Source organism: Rhipicephalus sanguineus, chromosome 7, assembly GCF_013339695.2.
Source record: "Rhipicephalus sanguineus isolate Rsan-2018 chromosome 7, BIME_Rsan_1.4, whole genome shotgun sequence".
In the NCBI taxonomy this organism is placed as follows: domain Eukaryota; kingdom Metazoa; phylum Arthropoda; class Arachnida; order Ixodida; family Ixodidae; genus Rhipicephalus; species Rhipicephalus sanguineus.
The window spans coordinates 162,160,689-162,187,072 of record NC_051182.1 but is presented as its reverse complement, the minus strand read 5'-3'; the positions used below and the strand labels follow the sequence as shown (position 1 = coordinate 162,187,072).

At 48.1% G+C, this 26,384-nt stretch overlaps 1 protein-coding gene and 1 pseudogene across 1 annotated transcript in view; one reads left to right on the top strand and one right to left on the bottom strand.

Moving 5' to 3' along the window:
* LOC119400439 (chaoptin) overlaps positions 1-26,384 on the top strand; it is a 386,448-nt gene that overhangs the window by 256,135 nt on the left and 103,929 nt on the right. The window contains exon 5 of the mRNA XM_037667469.2: positions 12,815-13,121. Coding sequence (XP_037523397.1) covers positions 12,815-13,121 — 307 coding nt within the window. The remainder of the gene's footprint in view (positions 1-12,814; positions 13,122-26,384) is intronic.
* On the bottom strand, positions 21,975-22,934 carry LOC125759393 (uncharacterized; annotated as a pseudogene).

Below are 26,384 nucleotides of genomic sequence, written 5' to 3'. Positions count from 1 at the left end.
CGCTTTCTTTTCAAGCAACACACAACAGTGCAGAATACGACGGGCCAGACACCGGCGAAGCTCGTGTTTTCTCGCGAGCTGCGCACACACATCTCAGCCGTTCTACCGGAACCGCCTTCAAGTGTCAACCGAGATAATGAAGACGCCCCGCGTTGCCGGAAATTCCACGAAGGACAAGCAGTTCTCGCCCGCCAGTTTCACCGTAAGCCCGAGTGGGTCCTGGCCATCGTCAAAAAACGTATCGGCCTGAGATCTTGGCTCGTGGAAGTGAACGGGACTGTTTCCCGCCGGCACTTAAACCAGCTACGCCACGTGAACGTACACTACTCGCCCGGCGGACACGCCCAAGTCAGCAGCCCTCCTGCGCCTTTCAATGCGGCTTGGCTGCTGACAAAGGAACAGGACGTCAGTGAACGGACACTTCCCGCTCACCCAGCAGCTTCCGGGGAGAAAACGAGCAGCTGCGCCCCGGTCCACACGGCGCCGCGATTTTACAATCCCGACCAACTCCAGCCGGCGACTGCAACGCCGCGGCGCGTACCGGCACGAACTATTATGAGCAGCGCAGGGCTAGGGGCTTTTTTGACGACCGCGCGTGGCCTAGGCACTAAAATGCGCGAACGTCCCTAGCCATTTTAGTCCCTAGCAGTGGCTGGAGCGGGGAGTGATTGTTAATGGTTGCGCTGTGTGTGTTGTGCGCCAGTTTGTATTTTTGTAATATTGGCGCGTCCTGCGAATGTGATGATACGTGAGTGTTGGCTGTTTCGTGCAAGTGGTAGTGTTGAATGCGCACTGACGACGGGTACTTGCTGCTGTGTGGTCGCTTTTAAGTGCGATCAGGACTGATTGCAGTATGGTTGCAATTTGAGTGGCGGTATTTGTTACGGATTACTTTGGACCGTGCAGCAGGGACAGGTGTCACACGAGCACTTTTGAATCGCTGGCGGCGTGAGGAGCGCTCGGGTACTTTGGACCGTGCAGCAGGGACAGGTGTCACACGAGCACTTTTGAATCGCTGGCGGCGTGAGGAGCGCTCGGGTACAGCAGTGTTGTGTGTGTACGCCGGTGAGCTTTGCACTAGGAGTGGAAGCTTGCGCCGTTCATGAAATAGCAAAACGTGCGGATATCCTGCGCTCATGGTTGCATGTGCGCACCGTACTTCTTCAGCACATCTTGTTTGCATACTCTGACAGTACATCTTGTCGGGTGTGAAATCTCAGCTAAGGCTTCTTGCGTTGTCGCAGTTAACCATTGCAGTGTTTTTTTTTTTTCTCAAAGGTTGCATTAGTAAAAGGACCGAGGCAGTTGCGCGGCCTTGGCACTTCTATCTTCTTGCTCTGGAATATTGCAACTTTGCACAGCAACATTAATGCTTGCCTAAAAGCCCTAAATTATTCCGGCGCAGTACTAGTACTTCGTTTATGGTGCTTCAAAGCAAGTTATTTACAAATAGATAATTTTATTGAAATGTGCTGGCGTTCTATTTTACCGTGTGCTGGAGCCTTCCGTAGTGGTTATAACTCATCTAAGTGCAATATTTACAATATTTAGCACCGATGTACTACTTCGTTACACATACACCCAGACTAACCATATCTATCCATTTTTGTGTGTCTGGGCATTCTGTTGGTTTAACCACGGTGGAGGTTTGAATAAGGACGTGCCATTGCAGCATCTAGTGCAGGATGCAATACAAACACTGAGCAAGACTGTGGCAATCGTGTTATTTTAGTCTGCCTTTGTGTTGTTTCCTGTGCTAGATTCTGAAGCATTAATAGGTCATGCTCCCAAATGCAATGTTTGTGAACTGTTGCTGAAGACAGAATGACCCGCATTAGGATTGACCAGTCCAACACTTTTGCATTTCTTACTTGATAATGGGATACAATGCCAATGGTAACATTTACACATTTTTCTCCAGGGTCTTTAAGGGCTATTGGATGAGAGATTAGCTGCTTTTTAAGCACTCCTCTCGCAGACGCACAGGAAAGTGCATGTCAGGTGGCCATGTAATATAATACACAGGAAAAGCTTTTGGGAATGCCATAGTGCACCATATTTCATCTAATGTCACTTCCTGTATCAAATATGTTTGTTTGCAACAGCCATTGTGGACTGACTGCATTTTCTTTATCAAGTAGCCATATTCTGAGATGTGTACTTCAGTATGCCAGCTATACTGCATTGAATTTGCTTTCAGACTGTGAGAAAATCATTTCCTAGGTGACTTAATTGTCATATTTCACTGGACTCCCCCTTTTTCCCTAACCATTAAATAAGCTAAGCCACGACAGTTTTGTATTGTGGCACTGCCTGGTGCTGTATGCGGGCGTATTGTTGATGCACTTTTATATCGCAACTGCATGACTCATGCTCAAGTGACAGGGTAAACTTGTATGTAGTGGGTGAGGTGCGAAATTTCAATGAATGCTACGTTCTGGTGCGGTAATAATTCGCTCTGTGAGACTTGATAACTTTCCACAAGGCATGTGGCAAAATGGTCTGCAATGCACTTACTTTGTGGGCAACTGAACTCTTGTCCATTTATTGATATACTAGTTGTAGGAACACTGACTCTATGCATAGACATGTAACCATTGAAACACACAATGGTGTCCAAGTGTGCGTAAACATTCACTTCTCAATGCTAGTACTGAACACAGGCTTGAATAAATGGCACACAGTGCAGCAGCTCCTGGAAGTACATACAGGTATACACAGAAAGCATATTTATTTACCAAAGTAATTCATGAAGCAAGAGTGCATATAGGACTGCTATTATGTTTGTATAACTTTATCTGCCTCCAAGAGATCCCTGTGACAATGGACAACATTCTGTTAGAATCACTATACTAACACATGGTTCAAAATTTCAGGGACACTGCATTTAGATAAAAAAAAAAACAAATCTTATTTATCTATCGCTCATTCAACACAATTGTTTCTTTACAACACCTGTCATACAGAGTGGTGCTACATGGAAACTGTACATGCAATTACGTAGTGGGTGCCAATTGCATAGCAACTCTCTCAGATGAGTTGGTGCTCTGTACTCGTGCAGCAACTACCAACTTCACCTACCCCTGTACAGTAGGTGAAGTTTCATCTGTTTTTAGCTCACAAGTACTTGGGTTGCATTTTACCCATGAACTTCGATGACGTTCGGTTTTACGGTTTTTAGACCTTAAGATAATCTGCGAAGGACATGCTTGCTGGGGCTACTACCCGAGGGCTAAGAAGGGATTGCTTCCCTTTGATTCAGCACATTTTAAGACAAATTAGAGAGCTACAGCTTTGATGTGCCTGGAATCTGCTCTAAAAAAATCGTGCCCACATCAAATGGTGCCCAATTTTGAGAACCACGTATGCAGTCTTTCGGCTGCAGGGTTCCCCAACTCAGTCTTGACTGCTCTTCCTGAAACTCTCCGCTAAAAATTGAAACGTGGAACAGGATGCGCAACCACGAAGGATCACCGGAAGACCCTTACGCCAGAGGTTGTACAATATGTTCATATAGTTTCCCACTATCTTAAGAAGATGGGAAGTAGGCACGGTGTCACCATTTGTTTGTCTACTCCCAATAAGGTGGGAAAGCTGTGGCCATGCATTTGCAACACCAGTAAATGTGGATGCTGGAAGAACCACAAAACGCTGTTGGTCAAGTGTTCCACAGGAGTGCCGTATTGCATTCCCATGTCATGTGGGATGTTCTACGTTGGCGGAACTGGGCGCTTTGTCAATCACCATTTGGGGGAACACGCACAAAAATTGCAAAAGGTAGATTACAAGTACGCACGTTTAGTTGCTCATGTCAGCAAAATGTGTGGCCCGGTTTAAAGGGTCGACGGTTTGCGATAGGAGTGAAGGCAGCACTGCACGTATCAGTTTAGAAGCCTATCATATTAAGGCATTTGATAAGTGCACTAGCCCCATCTCTTGCCCTCTTTAATGCTGAGTTTCATCTTCTGGATGCGGCTGTTACATCTTGGATCTCAAAGGAAAATAAAAATAATGTTTTTGTGTGTTAAACCTTGTTTTGTATCCCTCTTTTTTTTCCCATGCTTCACTCTGGCATATATAAGGTGTGTCATTCTGCCATCAAAGGGGCCCTGCGACACAAATTAAGCGTGTAGTTTTCATTGCTTCTTCTCGAACTATGGAATGCACTGATTTCGATCATTCTTTTTGCATTCACCTCAGTATTCAGCATTACACGCACTACAGTGCTGCAGTTCGCAGATGAAAAGGCGTTCCAGGGCTCCTTTAATCCAGTTGTTGGTCAGCACTAGTGTGTCCGTGTCGACTCTAGTGCAGTGGTTCTCAGCTATGGATGATCTGGGAACCCCTTGCAGTGAGAGACAAAGGGTCAGAGTAATAAATTAACACAACATGCAGCTGAAACAGGTGGCTTTTATTTCTCCCTGGCAAAGCATGGTCAGAGTAATGTGCCACGCCGATTCGATGTCAACAGCTTGTTAACAAGCTGTGCTGTCTGCAGCCACCTTCAACCTCTTTTTTAACAATGTTTGTTCTTCAAATATTGCAAGCTAGAGAAAGTGTGCTCGCGCACATATGCCGAAGACAACTGCAACAGAAGCTTTGAAGCCATCTGATAGAGAAGTGGAATTATAGGTTAGCTTTGCCGCAGTGCAGGAGTTTTACGCGGCGAAGCATACCACAAATGAAAAGGGGCCGCTGTCGCAGGGAATAGTCAGCCTCCAAAAAGTTTTTTTTTGATGAGTGTCGCGGACCCGTTGGGGTCCGTGGACACCCAGTTCAGAACCACTGCCCTAGTGGGTGTGTTCGCGCGGTTACTCGTCAAAATGAACCAACCTGCCCAAAAGGAAGTATTGACTATGTCTCGTTCTGTCTTGGCGATTTGAACATTGCGCGCGTTCTTGCTGTTAAATGGGAAAGAGAAAACGATGAAAACAAGAATCTACACGGTGATCAAGGTACATACCAGTTTGCTTTTAATGACGGGAGTTCAACAAAACAGCGCACAATGCATTCGCACTGGCTTTCCAGGCGAAATTAACCGACCAAGCACAAATGATTGGAAGCAGCGACGCAATAACCCGTCTGCGGCTACAGCCTGTTGCCACACTACAGCCTGCTGAACGGCAAGGAAACGATTGCGGATCGTGTTTGCCGCAGAACACTCTAACATAATTTACTTACATAATTGGCATGTATGTACAGTACATTACTCGTCCTTAAACAACTGGAAGCTGCCGATGCAGTCGCTTGCCGTTTGCAGTCGTTTACACGTTGCAAAAAGAAGCCTCAATACAGGGCATAACGACACCGACTGGTTATCTCATAGCAACGAGAGTTCACAAAACAAGAAGCACACATCGCGTTCATACCGGCTTTGTCATCGAAATGACCGCATGCTCGTGTGCATGGCAGATGGACGCGTAACAAATGGCGAACACCTCCTCACACGAAACAACATCGAATGATGACGGGCCCGACAGCGACCGAGCTCTTTTCCGACGTTCGTATGTTCCACGGAGAAAGGAATGTTGATATCCGAGGCTTTCTCTTCCACACAACACGGGACAACATCTACCTATGATCAACCGCGTGCTTTCCGTTTTCGCCCTGACTTGTCTCGCCTTCAAACGGGCTTCAGATGGAAAAACAAAAACAGAAAAAAAAGCTGCCGTGACGTGTATAGTGACTTTAGGGACTAAAACGGCTAGGGACGTTCGTGCATTTTGGTGCCTAGGCCGCGTGCGGTCGTCAGAAAAAGCACCTAGCTTGCGCTCTTGTCATAGTTCACGCCGTGACCGCGCCGCGGCGCTGCAGTCGCCGGCTGGAGTTGGTCGGGATTGTAAAAGCGCCACGGCGCCCGCCCAGCGACAGTCAACAAGGCAGCGACGCCCCCCAGACCGCTACCAGGCGCAAAACTAAGGGGGAAGGAATTGCCATGTCTAACAGTGGACACTGGAGACAACCGCGAATACCCGCTTCACGGCCAGCTGCAAAGACGCGCCGGCCGGCCTCCCGCAGCCCCCCCTCTCGCTTTGTGCTGACACCCGACGCCTGTGCCTTGCTCCTCGCCCCCTGCCTGGCTCGGGCGGACTCGGCTTCGAGCGCTCGCACGAACTAGACCGTTCGCGCCGCGCTGCGAAACAGTGCTTTCTATGCAAGTAAATAAACCCATTCTTCTTGTCACGTACGCCTGTATTCCGGTTATTGTAGACATAACAGGTTGACTTCATCCTGTGGCCGCTTCTCCTTTTTTGCCTGTCTGTGCTCCCGTGATGCCTCACGTCGCTTCTCGATCGCCTCCCGGATTTCTTTGTTCCACCAATTTTTGGCTTTCTCTAGTTTTCTTCTCTTTTTTCCATTTCTTTCGTGATTACATGTAGCAGCTCACTATACTTCCAGTCTTTGCCTGGTAGTTCGTCTACTTTTTCCTCGACTCTTGCGGCTATATTTGTTATTTGTTTGTCATTAGGTACAAGCTGCCAAACGTTGATTCTATGTTCCTATTTTCAGTTTTATATCCCATTTGTAATATTATGCGTTTACGATCGCTACCCAAACTGTTAGTGCCTTCCTCGTCTATTCTCATCTCTCTAAGTTTGTCATATATTCCTTCTGTCATGACACAATAATCAATGCTCGATTGCCTGTTTCCGACTTCCCACGTCATCTGCCCCTCACACTTAGGCCCCACGTTAACTATCTCAAGACTATGTTGCTCGCAGAGATTTAGCAATAACTTGCCATTGGTGTCTGAATAACCGTCAAGGTCATGAATGTGAGCGTTCATGTCCCCTAGAAGGATTATTTCGGCATCATGACCAAATTCTTTAATATCGGTGCTTATGCATTTCACTATCTCCAGATTCTTTTCTCTGCACTTATTCCCCGTCCACAAGTAAGCTACACCTAGCCACGTTTTCTTTCCACCTACTGTGCCCGAAACCCATATGTGCTCTAAACACGTTTGTTTCACTGTATCCCATTTTGTTCTGCTATGAATTAGCATTCCAACACCCCCACCTCTCCTTTGTGATGTGATCCTGTTACATCCTTCCCAAATATAACTGTCAATATGTGGTGGCTCTTCCCAGTCTCTAAGGTGTGTTTCTGTAACCGCATAAACACCTACCTGTTCCTTGTTTAACTGTTCCTCAATCTCTAACCATTTTGCCTTTTTTCTGCCACTCTGCATGTTAATGTAACTAGTTGCAACACGCGCCTTCTCCCTTCTTTTACCTTTTCTCTGGTTTTTCGCTATACTGCCTGTCAAAGAGTCCCCCTGGTTGTTTTCCTCATTACAAGCTACCCTGGGCACCGAAGGGCCCGCGTGCCCCCCCAAATAAAGTTACTGCGCCTCCTGCAAGTCGCCAACCCACCTCATGACAAAGCCTCCTACCGAAGTGTATTCCGTCTCTTCGAAAACCACCCCACCTGTGCACCTCTCTGTTTATTTCCACAACCTCGATGCCCTTCTCTCGACTCATCTGCCATATCTCTTTGTTTGCGTCGACAACCGCTCTTTGCAGGTTGCAGTCACGCACCGGTACCTCCGGTATTGTGCATACCACTATCTGCACCTGAGGGGAAATGGCCCGCATGTCATCGACCCCTTTCGCCAATGTGGTCGCTAGTTCGGCTGATTCTTCATTCAAGACGTCGTTTAGACCTCCCGCGATTATCACGAGGTTAGGTCCATTAGCCTTAGTTGCCAGTTTTGCGCCAGCTTGTCTCATCACTGATCCCAGCCCATGTCCCGGGAACTTCCCTATTAAAACTCGTTTGTCGCCTTTCACCCTTTCCTTGACTGCTTCTGCGCATCTAACTAAATTCGAGTCCCCGGCGATTATCACGTGCTCCGACTTTTCTTCAGGACTGTCCCGCACCTGGCCACTGCCTCGGTTACTAGCGCGTGCCACTGCTGCTTTGTCCCCTCCCCTTCCCAAAACTACTTCGCGGAAGCTGGGTCCTGTGACCCTTGCACCTGTCTTTTCCAAACCTGTTTCCCCCTTCGCGTCTACCACTGTGGGGGTCGATGCCCCGCTGTTCCCGCTGTCGCTTGCTTCCTTGTTGACCATTACTACCTTTGCTAACTTCTCCTCGGCTGACTTAAGCCTTTCCCCCATAGCCATCGTTTTTTCCCGCTCTGTCGCCAACGCATTCTCCAGCTCGGCGATTCTTACCATGAGCTCATTCTGGGCAGCCATCATTATTTCCATTTTCGCCTCTAACTCGCATTGCTTACACTAGAGTTACTGTATATGCTACCTTTAGGTAGCAGAGTTGCGCCAAGGTACGCCATCTTGGGCTCCGAAGTATTGCGGGAAAGCCACTCACCACCCGCGTAGGAGCCGCGCTCGCGCGACAGATTAACAGTGTTGGTTTATTTTTTGCTTTCTTTCTATTTTTTATAATATTATGCTGAGAGCAAAACTCAATTAACAAGCTCAACGCTTACAAGCATTGATTTTACGCTTACGTTGCTAGTATGTAATCATGAAATAAAATGCATTGTGCGACGAACACATACACCGGCGATATGAAATAGCAGAAGTGTGGTTCGTTGAGCTAGTTGGTCACACGTTTGCCTCGTCTCCTTTTCCGCTGTTTTTCTCATTTGCAAATATGAAATTATTTTTGCACTTTCGAGCGCGATCGACTCAGTTAGGGACGGAATTTCTCCGTCGTGTTTGGCTCCTTTACGTTAACTGTAGAAGGAAGCCAGCTATAATCTAGTTTTCAACTTTATCGGGTTCGATAGCGATCGAAAGTGCGACACCCGTATTATGCGCGCATGCTTACAATCACGGCCCGCGGCAATGACAGGGCGGTTAAACAGCCCTGTCGCGTGCAACATTCCTTTCGCTCAAGGTTTGAAAGCTGCATTAAATTCACGTAAATCATCGTTATATCAACACCCGCTGCACAGCATGCAATTACTAAGCAATCAAGCGCAAGCAAATATTAAAAAGTAATATGGCGTCGTGCGGGAATACAGGCGAGAATTCAGTTTTTTCTGTTACGCATTCACCCTCCTCTAGGTGGCGCCACCGTCCCAGCTTGGGCACGTAAACGCTATTCTTATAAACTAAAACACGCTGTCCACAACGAACGTTTGCGGCACAGTAACGATATTCCCTTAATAAAGAATAAGAGGCAACCACCGACCAAATAAATGTTTTAAAAAGAAAGAAACGACGTTTCGGCTTCCATACGGAAGCCTTGTTCACAATGAAGCCATAAACACCAAAAGCATCTAACTATACAGGTTTCAGTAAGTGACGTAAGCACCGCGCATAGCACGAGGGAAGGTTTCCAACATTACGATTCAGCGTCTGTTCAGTAGATTGTATCTCGAGGGACTCAAGATACAGGCGTGACGTCCAGTTCCTTTCCTTCCCGATAATGCTCGCATTCAACCAGTCTATAGTGTGATTAGTCGTGTCCGCATGCTCCGCCAGTGCATTAGATGCCACTTTCTTGTTTTTCACATCGTTCTGATGCTGGCGCAGGCGCTGTCTGAAATTGCCGGTCTCCCCGATATAAACACTATCGCAGTCCGCACAAGGGATTTTATACACATCACCAGGAAAGGCTTCGGAAGTTTGTCCTTCCCACCAACAAGTGTGTGCCGTAACTTGCGTACAGGCACGTGGGCTACTTCGACGTCGTAGCTACGCAGAACGCGTGACAAAGTCTCACTTATTCCGGGCACATAAGGAACAGCTGCGCGTTTTCTCTGTCGGACACTGGCAGGCTGTGAGGGAGCAGACATGCGATGTTCCACCGCATTAACAAACGCTGGCGGGTAACCGCACGTCGAAAGGTCCTCCCGAACCATCTTTATATCGGCGTTCAGGTCTTCGGGATTCGTGCAAAGGCGATTTGCACGGCCTAACAAGGAGGCAACCACTGACCTCTTATGAGTGTCAGGGTGAACAGACTTGAAGTTCAGGTACCTGCCAGTGTGCGTGCCTTTTCGGTAGACAGAGAAAGATAGCGCTCCATTGGTCCTTTTAACAAGAACGTCCAAAAAGGGTAGCCTCTGGTTAGCCTCCATTTCCACGGTGAACTGAATGGCGGTAGATTGATTGTTGAGGTGTGCCGTGAATGCTTCTAAAGCAGAGCGCTCGATGACACAAAAACAATCATCAACATAGCGAAGGAAAATTCTTGGAGATGGGCTGAAAGAAGCGAGAGCCCGATTTTCCAGCCATTCCATGGTTAGGTTCGCAGCAGTCACCGAGACAGAGGCACCCATAGGTGCTCCGTGAACTTGCTTGTAGAAGACCTTGTCGAAGCTGAAGTAGGTGTTGGCAAGGCAAAAGCTGAGAAGCTTTCTCAAATCCGGGACATCGAAGGGAGACCTTTCGGCAAGATGCGGATCAGCTTCAAGAGCAGCAGCACACGACTCAACGGCGAGATCAGTGGGAATGGAAGTGAACAAGGAGACCACGTCAAATGAAACCATCACCTCGTCTTCATCAAGGACCAAGGAGCCGACTTTTTCAACGAAATGGGCGGAGTTGCGCCCGTGAGTGTTGCCTTGTCCAGCTAGGGGTGATAGCATTGTATGAAGGTAACCGGATAGCTTGTGCAGGGGAGAACGGGTGAAGTCAACTATGGGCCGAAGAGGGACATCCGGTTTGTGAATTTTCGGCAGGCCATACAGAGCAGGGGCCGAGCCGTTGTGACAGAAAAGCGAGTAATAAAGGCCTTTGTGCTCAGGCGGAACAAAACGAAAGACGTCCGAAAGGAGCTTCTGTAGTTCCTTCTGTACCTTCAACGTAGGGTCACGTGTGAGCCGTATGTAAGTATCCTGTGAGCCGTATGTAAGTATGTAAGTTAAGTTCCCTCAACTCCTGCTATCACGCTAACGCTAAACTATAACTGTCTAATAACAACAGCGCCGATATCAACCGCCCTTGAGTGGCCGGAATCTGAGGAGTGTCGGCGTCGCTTGCGAAGTGCTGGCAGTGTTGGCTTCTCCGCAGCGCGAAGGAGCCACCTATGACCACGTGACGGCGCTCGGCGAATAGCGTTGCCGGAACCATCGAAGGCAGAGCGAGCGGCGTCCGGAAAACAGTGGCGCAACTCTGCTACCTAAGGGTAGCATATACAGTAACTCTAGCTTACACTTGGCGTCAGCTCCCTCTGTCTTCTCATCCGTACAAACCTCTATTTTCCATCCCATTCCGCACCCTGAACACTTTACGGTCTTTTCGACCATGACTAACAAACAAATAATAAAAAAAACCCAGGCGACTGTCACACAGGAAACAGTACAAAGTTTGTAAGCCCTATTAAGCTTCAATCTAGTGGCTTATTTATTTATTTATTCACAATACCTTACAGGCTCCTTATCGGAGCATTGTGTAAGGGGGGCGATACATGGTTAAATATGAGATGTGATAAATACAGAAAAAGTTATGTACTCATATAAATAAAAAACAAGCTCGAATCATGCAAAAAAAAACTTATCTGACGCTGTCATTCCGGAGCCCACAAAAAACACGTCCGTCCTCTTCGATGACCGCCGATAGCGCGATAGCGCGAGTGGGCGTGATCCCCCCGCGCCTTCTCGGAGGAGACCGGGACCTTTTCCCCGAAAAGACAAACAATCCCCCGACAGTGGGGATATGGCGGAATTTCGGGCTCTTGTTTGGCCACATTGTTGCACTTGCTCCTGCAGAGAGCGGCAGCGGGTGTACAGTCTGCAGATGCATGGTCGTCCGCAGCTCGCCAAACGGATGGTGCAAGCCACCAGAGTAGTCCAGTAACACTGGTCTCCCTCTCCGTTCACCTCGTCCGTGTGAGTGGGGGATATTTGTGGAGACTTCTCCTCGCGAGCTGACGTCACTAGGCTCCACCTTTATCCCCCGAGCATAACGGCCGAGCAGACCGACACTTGTGTCGGTCTGCTCGGCCGTTTCTTCTTCCCCGTAATGCGCTATACCTGTTCAAATGCAGGTGGTCCCCTGTTTTCAACTTTTGCGCGCAAGTTTAGTCGTTGTCGCTGTGCGTGCCTAGTCGGTTCATGTTCTTTCAGAAGCCACGGATGTGGCTATTTCGCGCAAAGAAATCACAAGGGATCACCCTTAACCGTTCCCTTGTGATTTCTTTGCGCGAAATAGCCACATCCGTGGCTTCTGAAAGAACGTTACACATGGGTTACAATATATAAGTTACATGCCGGGGTAACGGATAAACGGCCGAGGTAACCGATAAACGCATCCATTTGCATTTTATTTCGGCAATGTTACCGATAGAACGAGATTAAATAATGAAAACATAAAAAATACGAACGATGTAACTGTTATTTTATCCGTTACTCACTTTTATCGGCATTATATACGTTACCTTGGTAAGAGTGTAGCTGCGTAATTCCGGATGCATTCACTTTAGAACGTTTTAATGCCAAAGGCTCTGCAGTGGCCTGTTTGTTGTGCCCCCAAACACTGTTTCTGTCACTCCCGTCGTTCTTTTGTCGCCGTGCTCAGGTTGGGGTCACATACAATGTGGCCAATAATTGTGGGATGCCAAGTGGACGGTTCGAGGTAACTCATAAGGTTCAATCGGAAGCAATCAGCGTATCTCACAAGCCTGTAGTTATGCAGATATGACGGAAGTGCTCTAAGGAACGTACCCAGCGCATTTCGTTGCGATCCATTGACCTCGAAAAATCGCCGAGCTCATGAGGCCAAAACAGCGCATAATTTATAAAGACGGACAGAAGGAGCACGAGGCACAGGCCCCGGAGCTCCTCTTGAATAAGATTTACTTTGCCCGAACTCATGTGAATTCAACCTCCTCGCAGATCATCCGTGACGGCCTATTCTCCAACATGAGTGAGCTGGCGACCCTTGAGCTTGACCGCAATCTGGTGTCCGAAGTCGCGGGCTTGCCATTCCCAGAGTCTCTCACGCACCTCAGCCTGGCGCACAACCTGCTCGAGCATCTGCCGCGGCAGGCCCTGTGCAACCTGCGCTCTCTGTCGGCTCTCTTCCTCGGTGGGAACCTGCTCAAGACATTGCCGGCCACCTGGTTCTTGCCAACTCGCCACCTGGACCAGCTGGATCTTAGCCGAAACCTCATGGATCATCTGCCCGAAAAGCTTTTCAATGGTCAGTGCGCCTGTAGACTGCCTCATGTACGCGCGTACCTCTGTTTGGATGACGCCGTGTTTCGTCCTGCCGTAAATATATTCAAACGTTCAGTTCCGACGGGAAGGTGTCGAATGCCGAAGACTGCCGATTCAAACTGTCGTCGCACCGACAATCTGTTAGGATATTAAAGCTCACAGGTTTCCACATGCCCTCACCTATGAAGCGTGGAAACTTGGGCAAGTTGGTAGGTCATAATTGAATATACGAACAGCGCAACTGACGAGGACAGAGGAAGGACAGTGTGTTGTTACCTTCCTCTGTGCTTGTCAGTTGCGCTGTTCGTATATTTAATTATGTCCTCACCTAATACGCCTGCAAGGCGAAAGCCTTCCAGCGAACCTTTGGAACTTTGAGCGTATCTATCTATCTATCTATCTATCTATCTATCTATCTATCTATCTATCTATCTATCTATCTATCTATCTATCTATCTATCTATCTATCTATCTATCTATCTATCTATCTAATCTATCTAATCTATCTATCTATCCGCCTGCGTCTAAGTGCTCTCGTGATCGATTCCCAGGATTTGGGGACATCTGTACGTGGCGCCATCTCCAAGCGGCAGCAACGGCGTCCTGCCATAACTGAATGGGAAATAGGCGAAAAAAATCATATCTCTTGAAAGAAGCTAGTTATCAAAAACGACTCGGGGTTCTGTACAGCAGATACCTGCTGGAGCATTTTGGTAAAATTGCAGCATCGCACTAGAAAGCGTGTGGCTTCCCAGGACAATTCAACACCGCCCATTAGAAACACATGGGGCCCCATTGAAAAAATTTAAACGCTTTGGGAAGCCACGCAGTTTGTAGTGCGACACTGTAATTTTAACAGAATGTTCAAATAGGTCTCTGCTGTATGGAAACGGGAGTTGTTTTTGATAACTAACTTTTATCGTTAGATATAATTTTTTTCACCTATTTCCCATTCAGTTACGGCAGGCCACCGCTGCCACCCGACGACAGATGGCGTTACGTGCATCTGTCCCCAAATCCTGGTCATAGTGTAGTCCAAAATTGGCATGGGAGGGTAAGAGGATTTGACGAATATGGCTGCCTGGTCATGACATTAGTAACCTGAAAATCCTGTCGAATGCGTCGTCAAACCCTTTCCTATAGACACGTGTGGCACATACCCATGCGCCACAGGTGATTGCCAGCTTATATCTACCCAGGAACGGCGAGAACAGACATTGGCAATGAAATTCGAGAGCGTTAAGAAAATCCGACATCGGCAGCATTGACCCCAAGAATGCAAAGATTAAAAATTACGATCCCAGCAGGAATCGAACCCAAGCATTCTGCGTGGAAGTCAGTTATTCTACCACAGAGCCACGCCATGTCTAGAAAGTGCTTTGGAAAAACACCCTATGCAGGCGTGGTGTCGGTCCAACGTCAATTATGGTTGTGGTGCTACCTATCTGATTTCATAACAAAGCAATAAACGCTACATATGTACTCATATGATACAGGTATCATGTCAGGTTAACGTCTGGGGTTGCAGTGATGGCTCCGCTTTTATAGCAGTCTAATAAACATTACATTTGTATTCCTATGATTCACCAAGCTGAATTCAAGCAAGGCTCCACCCCGGACGAATGCGCTAACGAAGTAGGGTACGAATTTGGGCTGGTTGGTGCATGACTTCAAGTAGAAAACAGCGCTACGAGACGGGACAAAGAAAGGGCACAAACACGGCGCTGACTATCAACCAAATGTGCTTTATTCCACCAGTCCGCATATTTATACTCCACCATGACTAAAGAAAGCATAACAAAAAAAAAACAGAAAAAGCCCGGTCAGCCTGTGCAAAGACAAGAAATCCTTAACTCGACAGAAACGCTATCTCCTTCGGAAGCAGTGAAATCGAGGGGAGGCTAACACATGCCTCGCCGCCTTTACAAATGTGAAACGCATCAGACACGAGACGCGCACGTTCGTCATAGTACTTTGATATGAAACTCGAAACTTTAAAAGATGGCTGGCAGCCGCATTCATTGCAATGAATGGACAGTTGACTGTCTTTTGCTCGTTTAGAGACCTTGTTCGCGTGCTCGCGCAGGCGGTCATTAGCACATCGGCCAGTTTGACCAACATAGTAACGCCCGCAGGAAAGAGGAATCTTATACACAACAGAATCGCAACATTCAACAAACTTTTGCCGGTGCTTCTTACTACATCTTTCCGTCTTGGTTTCTCTGTTTACCTGCTGACACAGGCTACCAAGTTTAAGGCTACCACATTTGTAAAGGCGGCGAGGCATGTGTTAGCCTCCCCTCGATTTCACTGCTTCCGAAGGAGATAGCGTTTCTGTCGAGTTAAGGATTTCTTGTCTTTGCACAGGCTGACCGGGCTTTTTCTGTTTTTTTTTTTTTTGTTATGCTTTCTTTAGTCATGGTGGAATATAAATATGCGGACTGGTGGATAATAATAATAATATCTGGGGTTTAACGTCCCAAAACCACCATATGATTATGAGAGACGCCGTAGTGAAGGGCTCCGGAAATTTCGACCACCTGGGGTTCTTTAACGTGCACCTAAATCTAAGTACACTGGCCTCAAACATTTTCGCCTCCATCGAAAATGCAGCCGCCGCGGCCGGGATTCGATCCCGCGACCTTCGGGTCAGCAGTCGAGCGCCATAACCACTAGACCACCGTGGCGGTGCATGCGGACTGGTGGAATAAAGCACATTTGGTTGATAGTCAGCGCCGTGTTTGTGCCCTTTCTTTGTCCCGTCTCGTAGCGCTGTTTTCTACTTGAAGCGCTAACGAAAGCGACGTATGATATTCACATCATCGCACCGTAAAATCCACTTCGTTTTGTCAATACAGACGTATGTGCTCTAACGTGAGTGCTGACGTTACGTCATACCATAAGTTACATACCCCATAAATGCCAGTGCTGTCGACGTGCCTAGTAAGCCCACGATGTGCACACAACTACTACAATTACAAAAACAGGTCGATTCACCTCGTAACACTTGGCTCAAAGCCGAAAATGCTTAGAATAACAGAGAGCTGAGCTAGTTGGCACGTATTCATTCTAAAAAAACAGGGCGTGCAAACACGGACAAAGAAAGCGTTTGTGGTGTCCTGACTTCTTTCTTGTGTCCATGTTTGCACGCCCTGTCTTTTTAGAACCAGCAAATGATGCATAGAACTACTCGCTGACTGCTTCGCGTGATATCGATTTCCACAAGACGTGGGATCTGCCGCATTTTTTCTTCTCAGTCGATGTATTGTTCCTGCCCCGCCACCCTCCGAAAGCTTTCTGCACCTAACGTGCTTTTCCACTGTCTCCAGGATCGAAGGCACCTGAGCTGGTTTTGCACTGCCTCCGTGATGGGCCCACCGTTGACCAAGCTACGATGTCATGTGATGACGTCGTCATGTGACGTCACTGTGACGTCATGATGGCGTCATAATGAAGTCACATTTTGGCGATCTGTGACGTCATCACGTGATGATGATTTTTTGCATCACTCGTGTTGACGCCGCCGACGTGGGACGCCGGTCAATTTTCGCGTTTGATGAGGTATCTAAGGCTTTCGCCTTAAGAACGCTGGCTGAACTCCGCTTATCAAGCTGATACTTCTGCCACTCAGCCATTTCAATAAGAGCAAAGGCAGTGACATTCGTTTATCTTTCCGCCAGAGTTTTCCAGCCAGGGCATGTGATGAGGTCCGCGCGTTTCTAGTAGTGGAGGAGAGTCACGTGGTGGCGCTCGCGCCGTCCCTACAAAAACAAGCGCGCGAACGTCTACACACCGTTTCAAAATCGGGTGCAACTCTATGGAAGCTAGCGAGACTTCTTGCGGTAGATGTGTTCGCACCAAGAAATAGTTCACTAATTTTACCACCCGTGATGTGATTTTTTTTAACACGAAAGCTTTTTATGCCGGGGTCTACCAAGACTTCAGTGACGTATTTCCGTCACGGTAATTACGTCGAAAACACGCGCACGATAATATGGCAAATAAAAACTGAAAGAAAGAGTTCCATGAACGGGAGTCAAACCCACGACCTCTCGGTTCCCGACAACAGATGCCGGCATGCTATCCATTGCGCCACTGTCACACAAACGCGCCTTTTATATCTCGCACTGTTTTTCTCGCCGTGCTCTTGGTCGTCAGGGTGGTGTTAGGATAGCTAGGTGGGTATCGCATTATAATATAAAACTGTGAGCGCAAATAAACTTCTTCGTCCGGCGTCGTTTATTTGTGCTCAAAGTTTTATATCATAATGGGGTGGTGTCGCCGTGTAAGAGCGGTACCGTAAAGTAATGCATCATGAACGTGGCCTTCGCGATTAGCTTCGGCAACGCGTCGTTGCTACGCGTCCGTCCCATTCGGCGCGTTTCCAATAGCAGAAGTGCAATTTTGTCAATGCCTTTGTCGTGAGCGCCGGGACTCGCAAACCGAAGTTGTGTTTATATTCTCACGCTTCCGCACCCGCATGTAACATAAGCTCTGTGTCGTGAACCTTACGAATGGAAGCTTGAGCGAGTTGGTATGCGTTCATCTTGGTTGATACAGCGCACACGAAACGACGACGAAGTATGAGAAAACACAGGACAGGCGTTTTCTATACTTCATCGTCGTTTCGTGTGCGCTGTATCAACCAACGTGAACCTTGCTTTGTGTATCATTTCTTACACTGTGCTTTTGTGTATGCGTAAGACGATCTCTGGTGTACGGTTTCTCTCTTTACTTCCCCCTGTCGCGGTGGCGGCCCGCGCTCGCGAGCCGCCGCAGCTCAGCAGACGGAGAATAAACAACCATACAGTACGGACGTCTCGTCTCGTAGTCAGTCCATCCGCCGCATGCTCTCTACAACTGGTGACCCGGTTTTCCTAAACATACCTAAGTAACGTAGAGCCGCGCCTTTCACGACTGACAAAGATAGGACGCGAACACACGGAAATCTAAAATGGAACAGCATCAAGTCCAGACACCCAGCCCCAGCCAAACGACTCCAGAGGCTGACACATCCAGTGAGGCCGTATCCGCCGTCACTGTCCGTCTTCAACCATACTGGGAACGCAACCCTGCCGTATGGTTCCCAGAAGTGGAATCCCAATTCCCGCTCTCAGGAATCACCTCGGAACAGCGGCAATTCCACCACGTAGTCGGCGCACTCCCGTCAACAGCTGCAGAAGAAGTAGCCGACATACTCACCTCGCTCCGCAAGAATCCCCCAGCAAGACCATACGATCAGATCAAGGCAAGGCCGCCCTGCAAGAAAGGACTGCTGCGTCGGAGAGAACGAGAATACAGCAGCCAGGCTCCGCAGAGCAACTCGGTGACCGACGACCAAGCCAGCTATTGCCGCAAATTATGCGCACCTCCTCGGCAGTAGTGCGACAAATATGGACAATGCAGCGCTACGTGAACTTTTTCTACAGCGACTTCCGTCCAAGGTTCAAATGGTGCTTGTTCTTGCCGCAGCCATGGATTGGACATCGCTGGCTGCGCTAGTCGATAAAGTTATGGAGATGGCTATGGTGGCGACACCAAATCTCCCGATCGCCTCCGTCAGCACGCCCATGCAATCAACACCGCCGACCGCTCCTGTCACAACTGTTCAGCCACCTAATCCGGCACCCACTGCCGTTGGCCCCTCCGGGGTTGAGCGCCTTTGTACTCGGCTGGAAGAACTCATCGCGGCAGCAAATTACCCAGAGCCTCCACACACCGTGAGCACCAGCGTAATCGTTCTTCAACGCCCAATCGGCGCAGACAACGAGAGCGAAGTGAGTCAGAAGGTCCACGTATGTGCTATTACCATCGCCGCTTCGGCGCAAGTGCCCGCCACTGCCTAAAGGTCGGCCGTCGGAAATCCCGACGGCCGACTGCTAGCAGCGACGAGCGGTCAGCGCCAAGAAGAAGGTCGCCTTTTTCACATCGTCGACCGAACTACCGTACAGAAATTTCTTATCGACACCGGAGCCCAAGTGAGTGTCCTCCCAGCCACAAAAGCCGAACGCGCCTCCAATATACTGTTCCGCCTGAAAGCTGTCAACGGAACACACATTCCCGTGTACAGGCAACGTTCTGCAGAATGATGAAACACACAGCGCAAGTAAGCAACGGAGACATAGGAAGGGAACACACACAGCGCTGTGTTCCCGCTGTGTCCCCGCTGCGTTCCCTTCCTGTGTCCCCGTTGTTTACTTGCGCTGTGTGTTTCATCATGCTTAACCAACACGCCCAAGTTCGCTCCATTGTTCTGTAGCACACGACTTGCGGCTTCGAAGAATCTTCCCCTGATGTTGATTCTGCAATAATTGGTGCTGACTTCCTAAACCAACATGGACTCCTCGTCGATGTCAATCGAAAGCGCATAGTAGACTCTGCAACTAACCTCCTCAACCACGGCATCAGCGCGCGCAACTACGTATGTAGTTGAATATACGAATAGCGCAACTGACAAGGACAGAGGAAGGTAACAACACACAGCGCTGACTTTCAACAATGATTTAATAGCCGAGCGAAGTACATATATAGTGAAAAAATGGGCATGCGTAGAAGGGTGCAGTCAACAGCCACTGCGATACAATGCCAGCAAAACTCTTGTCTCTTACTGATTGAGCTGGAAACCAGTACACATCTTAAAAATGATCTAGATACGCAATCGCTTTTTGTAATAGCGCAACTGATCGAGAACACACACATGTACCGTCAAATTTACTTATGTGATAGGCCTCAATTACCTCACGCGTGGCCTGCGAGTGGCGCTTGCCTATTACCTCGCAACGCTCAAAGAGGAGTTCAAATATCAAGGAGGGCAGTCTCAACCTCAAAATGCGTCAGTTCCTAAGAACTGTGTTGCAGTCCCTTATCTGCATAACGTTTCGCATAGGCTGAAAAAGATTGGGAAACGCGCTAGCATCACTGTTGTCTTTTCCGCCCCGGAAAAGCTATCGAAGCTTTGTAAGTTGGTGAATAAACCAGCTGCACATAGACTAAGATGCTCTGTGAATCACAGAACGCGCTTTGTTCCTTGTGCTACTGGTGTTGTGTATCTTCTTCCGCTTTCCTGCGCTAAGAAATACATAGGGCAAAGTGGAAGGTGCTTGAATGACCGCTTAAGAGAGCATAATAATAATGTGCACAATGCGGTTCAAGGACACCTCGGAATTCACTGCCGCGACTGCGGCTGCGTGCCCCTCTTTGAGCGTTGCGAGGTAATAGGCAAGCACCACTCGCAGGCCACGCGTGAGATAATTGAGGCCTATCACATAAGTAAATTTGACGGTACATGTGTAAGTTCCCTAACAGTTGCGCTATTGCAAAAAGAGATTGCGTATTTAGATCATTTTTAAGATGTGTACTGGTTTCCAGCTCAATCAGTAAGAGACAAGAGTTTTGCTGGCATTGTATCGCAGTGGCTGTTGACTGCACCCTTCTACGCATGCCCATTTTTTCACTATATATGTACTTCGCTCGGCTATTAAATCATTGTTGAAAGTCAGCGCTGTGTGTTGTTACCTTCCTCTGTCCTTGTCAGTTGCGCTGTTCGTATATTCAATTATGACCTACCAACTTGCCCAAGTTTCCACGCTTCATACGGATGTAGTACTTACATGTGCCATAGTTGCGAAAAAGCCATTTGAAACCCTAATAGCAGAGTTTCCTCAGCTGACATCACCGCCGACTGGACTCAACCGGTATGCCATGGCGTTCGGCACCACATTGTTACGTCAGGACCGCCTATATTATCTCGCCTGCGGCGCCTTGCTCCAGACAAACTCAAGGTGGCCCGTTCGGAATTCGAACATATGCTGGAACTCGGCATCATCAGACCCTCCTGCAGAAGCTGGGCATCTCCGCTCCATCTTGTTCCTAAGAAGTCCGGGGATTGGAGGCCATGTGGGGACTACCGGTCCCTAAACACCAACACCGTTCCGGACCGGTACCCACTCCCTAACATAGAATACTTCATTTCAGCTGTACACGGCACAACCATCTATTAAAAAAAAAATTGGTCTTGTCCCTGCCTATCACCGAATTCCCGTAGCAGATGAAGGTATTCCTGAAACGGCAATCACAACACCATTCGGGCTTTTTGAATTCATAAGAATGCCATTTGTACTTAATTCGCAATATGGCGCAGACCTCCCAGCGTTTCATCGATTCTGTTATGCGTGGACTGCCTTTCTTATTTGCATACGTTGATGACATCCTAGTCGCAAGTTCTTCCCCCGAAGAACACTTGCACCACCTGCGCCAGTTTTTCCAGCGCCTCTCCAACTTTTCCCGCGCCTCTCAGCGCCTCTCTTTTCTAGCGCCTCTCCGTAAACGGCGTAGTCATCACTCCATCACTGAGTTTGCATGAGAGCTGATCACTTCCTCACCATGACTTCAATTCATGCGAATACTATGTCAGATTGGCATTGGTTGTTTGAAGTTTATTTGTTTCTCATCCACAAAGAAGAACAAGAGCTAAAGGCTGTATGGCCTGACAGACGTTCTTACTCCACTGCGAGTTCAGCATGCATGTACATGATTCTCAATGTAAGTAAAGCAATGGAGGTAGAACATTATACAAACACTTCATGAATATATACTTTACATAAAATTATTATGCACTGAATATGTAGAATTCACAGGGGCATATGTGAGAAGGAGCTCTATGTGTCGACAAAATGTAATAGACGATCTCATAATAGATAAAATACAAACAGTTATCTAGCAAAAAAAAGTATGTCGCTGATGACATACAGCCCGCAAAAAAATGTACCTTAGCAAACGGACCGCACACCACTGTCCAACAATTTTCATTGACCCATACTTAAATGTTGACACAAGGTTACCGAGGTAAATATTTATCCTGACTGAAGATGGGCTTGGAGAGGTTGACAATGCCAGCTACAATGTTGACAATGTCGTCAATATTAGGAAAGAGCTCAATTCCAAAGTTCCCTGCGAGAATCTTGAATACCTTCATGCGCTGGATAGCCCGCTCAACATGTACACGAGCAACCGCAATACTCTGATTGTTTTCAGCATCTTTCTTTGAAAGTTGCTCCTGCTTTCGTAAAAATGCTGGACGCACCATTGCCACATGATGCTCAAGGCAAAGTTGATCAATAAGGAACCCTTTGTCGACCATGACGCTATCAATGGAAGGAAGGAACTTCTCCGGTATCTTACTTTCCTTAGTTATGTGGGTGTCTGAAGCCCTTCCCCGTAAGCCTGACTCACATAGCTTATGTGCCCACCCGGGGTTTCAGACGCCAATATCTTAGCAGTGTATGTACCTTTGTACCAGCTGTACGTCAATAACTGGGACTCCAGGTCCTTTGGTCGCTGAATTGGAATCTCTGTGCAGTCTAGAACAGCTCTCACATTAGGATAATCCTTGAAGTGCACAGTCAAATTGTCAACTACCGCTTCCTTGGTTGGCCAGTATACTGCCTTACTCAAGATTTCACCAAGGATGGTGACAGTCGACTTAAAAATGTTCGACGCTGTGGTGCGGTGAATACCAAAAAGGGTACCCAGAAAAGAAAATGGCAGGTTGTGGCGCAACTTAATCAAACTCAGAAGCACTACATCTTCATTAGATATGCAGGAGCTCTTAGACTGCATCAGTATGCGGCTGTTAGTATAGATATCGCATAAATTATAGAAAAGTTCTAGACATGGAACACCGGTCAGCTCAGTGAGGGCTTTCGTGTCCCGAACATTTGATATACTTAGTGGCTGGTGTCTTCTGGCAATGGCTGTGTCAGCGTGAATACCGATGTCCACCATCACTACTTCAATGTTGACGGGATCATCTGAAGCATGAAGAATAAATTTGAGTGACCCTTGAAAGCAGAAATATTATTGCATGTGAAAAAATGTTACCAGTATGCTTACGAATATCTGCAGCAGCAGTCACTTGTCCGTCTACGAATTCCGCTGCACTGGTGGAGGGCTGCGGCTCATTGTCCACTGCTTCTTCTTTGTCCTTGGCAAAGACGTTGGCCAATGGCAGATCATCTGCAGACGTAACAACCGCAGCATCTATGCGATGAATTTTTTTAGCTTTCATTATGGTGTACACACTAACAGTGCATTAGAGCGAGCTGCATGCATTCTAGCAAATTGCAGTGATTTGCTTTGACTGTGCACGTGTAGCACTATGCTAAACTTTCCATTGCACTGCTTTTCTTGTTTATCAATTCATTCCACACTCCCCAACTACCCGCAAAAAGACTCTCTTTGGATTCATAAACGGTTGACTTTGCATGTGGGACACCGTAAATACTTGCTTATAAGCTACACCAAACATTGCACATAAAAGCGCAGCTCTTCCCGAGTTCCCCGGATTGATGGCACTACCTAAGTCCAGCGCTGCACAAAACAAATTCGTCATAGCGGAACTTTGTTCTACACAGCCACGCTCACTATACTATCACTTGCAGCTCGCAATACATAACCACAAGGCAGCGCTTCACAAATAAAAACTGAGCAAAACAACCACACACAAGAGAACACGCAAACGCACCAACCGCTTTTGCTTACGACGGAATCGCTTTACAAGGTATCCTTTGCGCGAGATGTTGCATGTGCGCTATTGGCAAGAAAAGAAAACTACGTAATGAAATTAATAATAATATCTGGGGTTTAACGTCCCAAAACCACGATATGATTATGAGGGACGCCGTAGTGGAGGGCTCCGGAAATTTCGACAACCTGGGGTTCTTTAACGTGCACCTAAATCTAGCCCCGCCACGGTGGTCTAGTGGTTATGGCGCTCGGCTGCTGACCCGAATGTCGCGGGATCGAATCCCGGCCGCGGCGGCTGCATTTTCGATGGAAGCGAAAATGTTTTAGGCCCGTGTACTTAGATTTAGGTGCACGTTAAAGAACCCCAGGTGGTCGAAATTTCCGGAGCCCTCCACTACGGCGTCTCTCATAATCATATGGTGATTTTGGGACGTTAAACCCCAGATATTATTATATTATGCACCTAAATCTACGTACACAGGCCTCAAACATTCTCGCCTCCATCGAAAATGCAGTCGCCGCGGCATACGTAATGAAGTTACACCAAGACTAGCAAATCGTCAGTTTCCGCATAGCACGCTGCACGTACCCCCCCCCCCCCCCAAGTTACGCAAACCGAAGGAAGACAGTCACGTACTACTTATCTCCAGCTCCCGGTTCCGGCGACGCTCGGTGTGTTTTAGACGGTCCAAGGGCCGGACAGGTTTTGCGACGGCACTGCTTCGGGAACCAGGCACCGTCTTTTCCAGCCTGGCGTGAATAAACGTCGTAAATTCCTATGTGTACAGTCACGGAAAGTCTCACGTAGTACTTACCGAACATTTTAGCTCCAACGCAGTACACAAAATCTTCTTCGCGAAAGTGCTTGCTACACACGCGATAATGGATGCTGGGTTGCTTCCCCATTCGAAGCTTTATCAACCACGCATCTCGCTGCTTCTTGGTTTTGGGGTATGCGTGGAAACTCACACCGGGCTCGGTCGAATACGTTTGGCACTGCGGCACAGAGCAATAGACCATGCTGAAGAAAAAACAAAGCTTCAACCTCGAGCATGAGATGCAGCGAGCAGCGTTGGCAAAGCTTTCGGCGGCAAAGGAGAGTCACGTGATGGCGTTTTCCACGTCACAGCAATAGCAGCGCCGGTCTCTCCTGTGGTGGCCCTCGAGACCAATACCGCACGGACGTCTCGTCTCGCAGTCAGTCCATCCGCCGCATGCTCTCTACACCTTAACACACCGCGAAGTGGCGACTTAGCCCAAGTCTCTGTCTCGCTCATAGCACCCACCCATATTTAAAAAATCACGCCATATCCCCGAAGTGAATGACGATGGGTGGGCAAAGCTCCGGAGGTAATCTGGTAAACCGCGAATCCTCCGTACATTTTGCCCACTCGATCATCATACTAACACGTGACACAGAAAGGCAGGGTTCCGTTTGGTGTTGCAGAAGCCTATTGCGAGACTTGGGGGTAATTATAATAATAATAATAATAATAATAATAATAATAATAATAATAATAATAATAATAATAATAATAATAATAATAATAATAATACATTTATTCCCACCAATACAGTGTTGATGGAGGGGGTGAGAAAAAAGCGACCAGCCGCTTGACTAAGTTCCCACCCCCCAATTACAGTTGCCTCTGCAGTTCCAGCTTTCCCGTAATGTTGCTGTGTAATCTGCTGGCATTTCGCAAGTACCTTTATATTCCGTTCTACAATTTGGATAGGACTCGGTAACTGAATGGCGTCGCAGAAGTCCGGACACTGCGTGGGCAGCGTTGCGCGATACATCGGACTCGTCTCCGAAGTATGGAATATCTCTGTAGCTGTGCGTGCCGTGTCGACTACGCACAGCGACGCGTTCGCTGGGGCACGGCCGGACTGGAAAGACGCACGCGCGCGCGCGTTCTATGGCCACTGATCTCCACTAGGAGGAACTGGATGGCGCATCGAGCACGCGGGCGTGAAGCCACCGGAAGCCACTGTTTTTGTCCCGGAAGAGAGTTTTTCTCTTCTTTTTTAAAGAAATACCTGCCTGTAGCGCAGTAAACTGTACGAATAGACCGGAAAAGTCGCCAGGAAAGACATTTCACGCTAAGTACCTCAATGTTGCATTACTTTTTTACGCATTTTGTACGCTGCCGCGCTCCGCCGTATTCGGACGGCGTCGGCACGGCGTTCGTCATCTTTCGTGTAGCGTTCGTCGGCGTCTAAAGTGAGGCGTAATCACAGAGTTTGAAAAAATAAAAAAGAAAAACGATCATAACAACAGCTGCCACCCGAGAATACTTGAATTGCGCGACTGAGACGGACAGAAGACGCCAGCTTCCGGGACAAACAGGGGACCTTCCGGTGGCTTCACAAGCGCCCGCCTCGCAGAGCGGGGATGCGCCGTCCAGCCTTTTTAATGGAGGTCAGTGTCTATGGCTGGGGAAGCTGATTCAATAGCGTCGCAGGAGGCGTGGCGCTTCCTTTAACAAAACGCGCTCGATCTGGCGCTCCATTAATTCGGGCACACCACGGACGCTGGCAAAATACTGAGAAGCGCGAAGCGGCACGTGGGTTACTCCCGCTCCAGTGACACGGGCACACCACGGACACTTGCAAAACAGTGAGAGCCGATGGAAAAACATGCTGGACGTAACTTCAGCAACTGCTACTGGCACAATATCTGAAAACAGTAAATTGCCAGCATTCTCGCCTGATTGGCTGT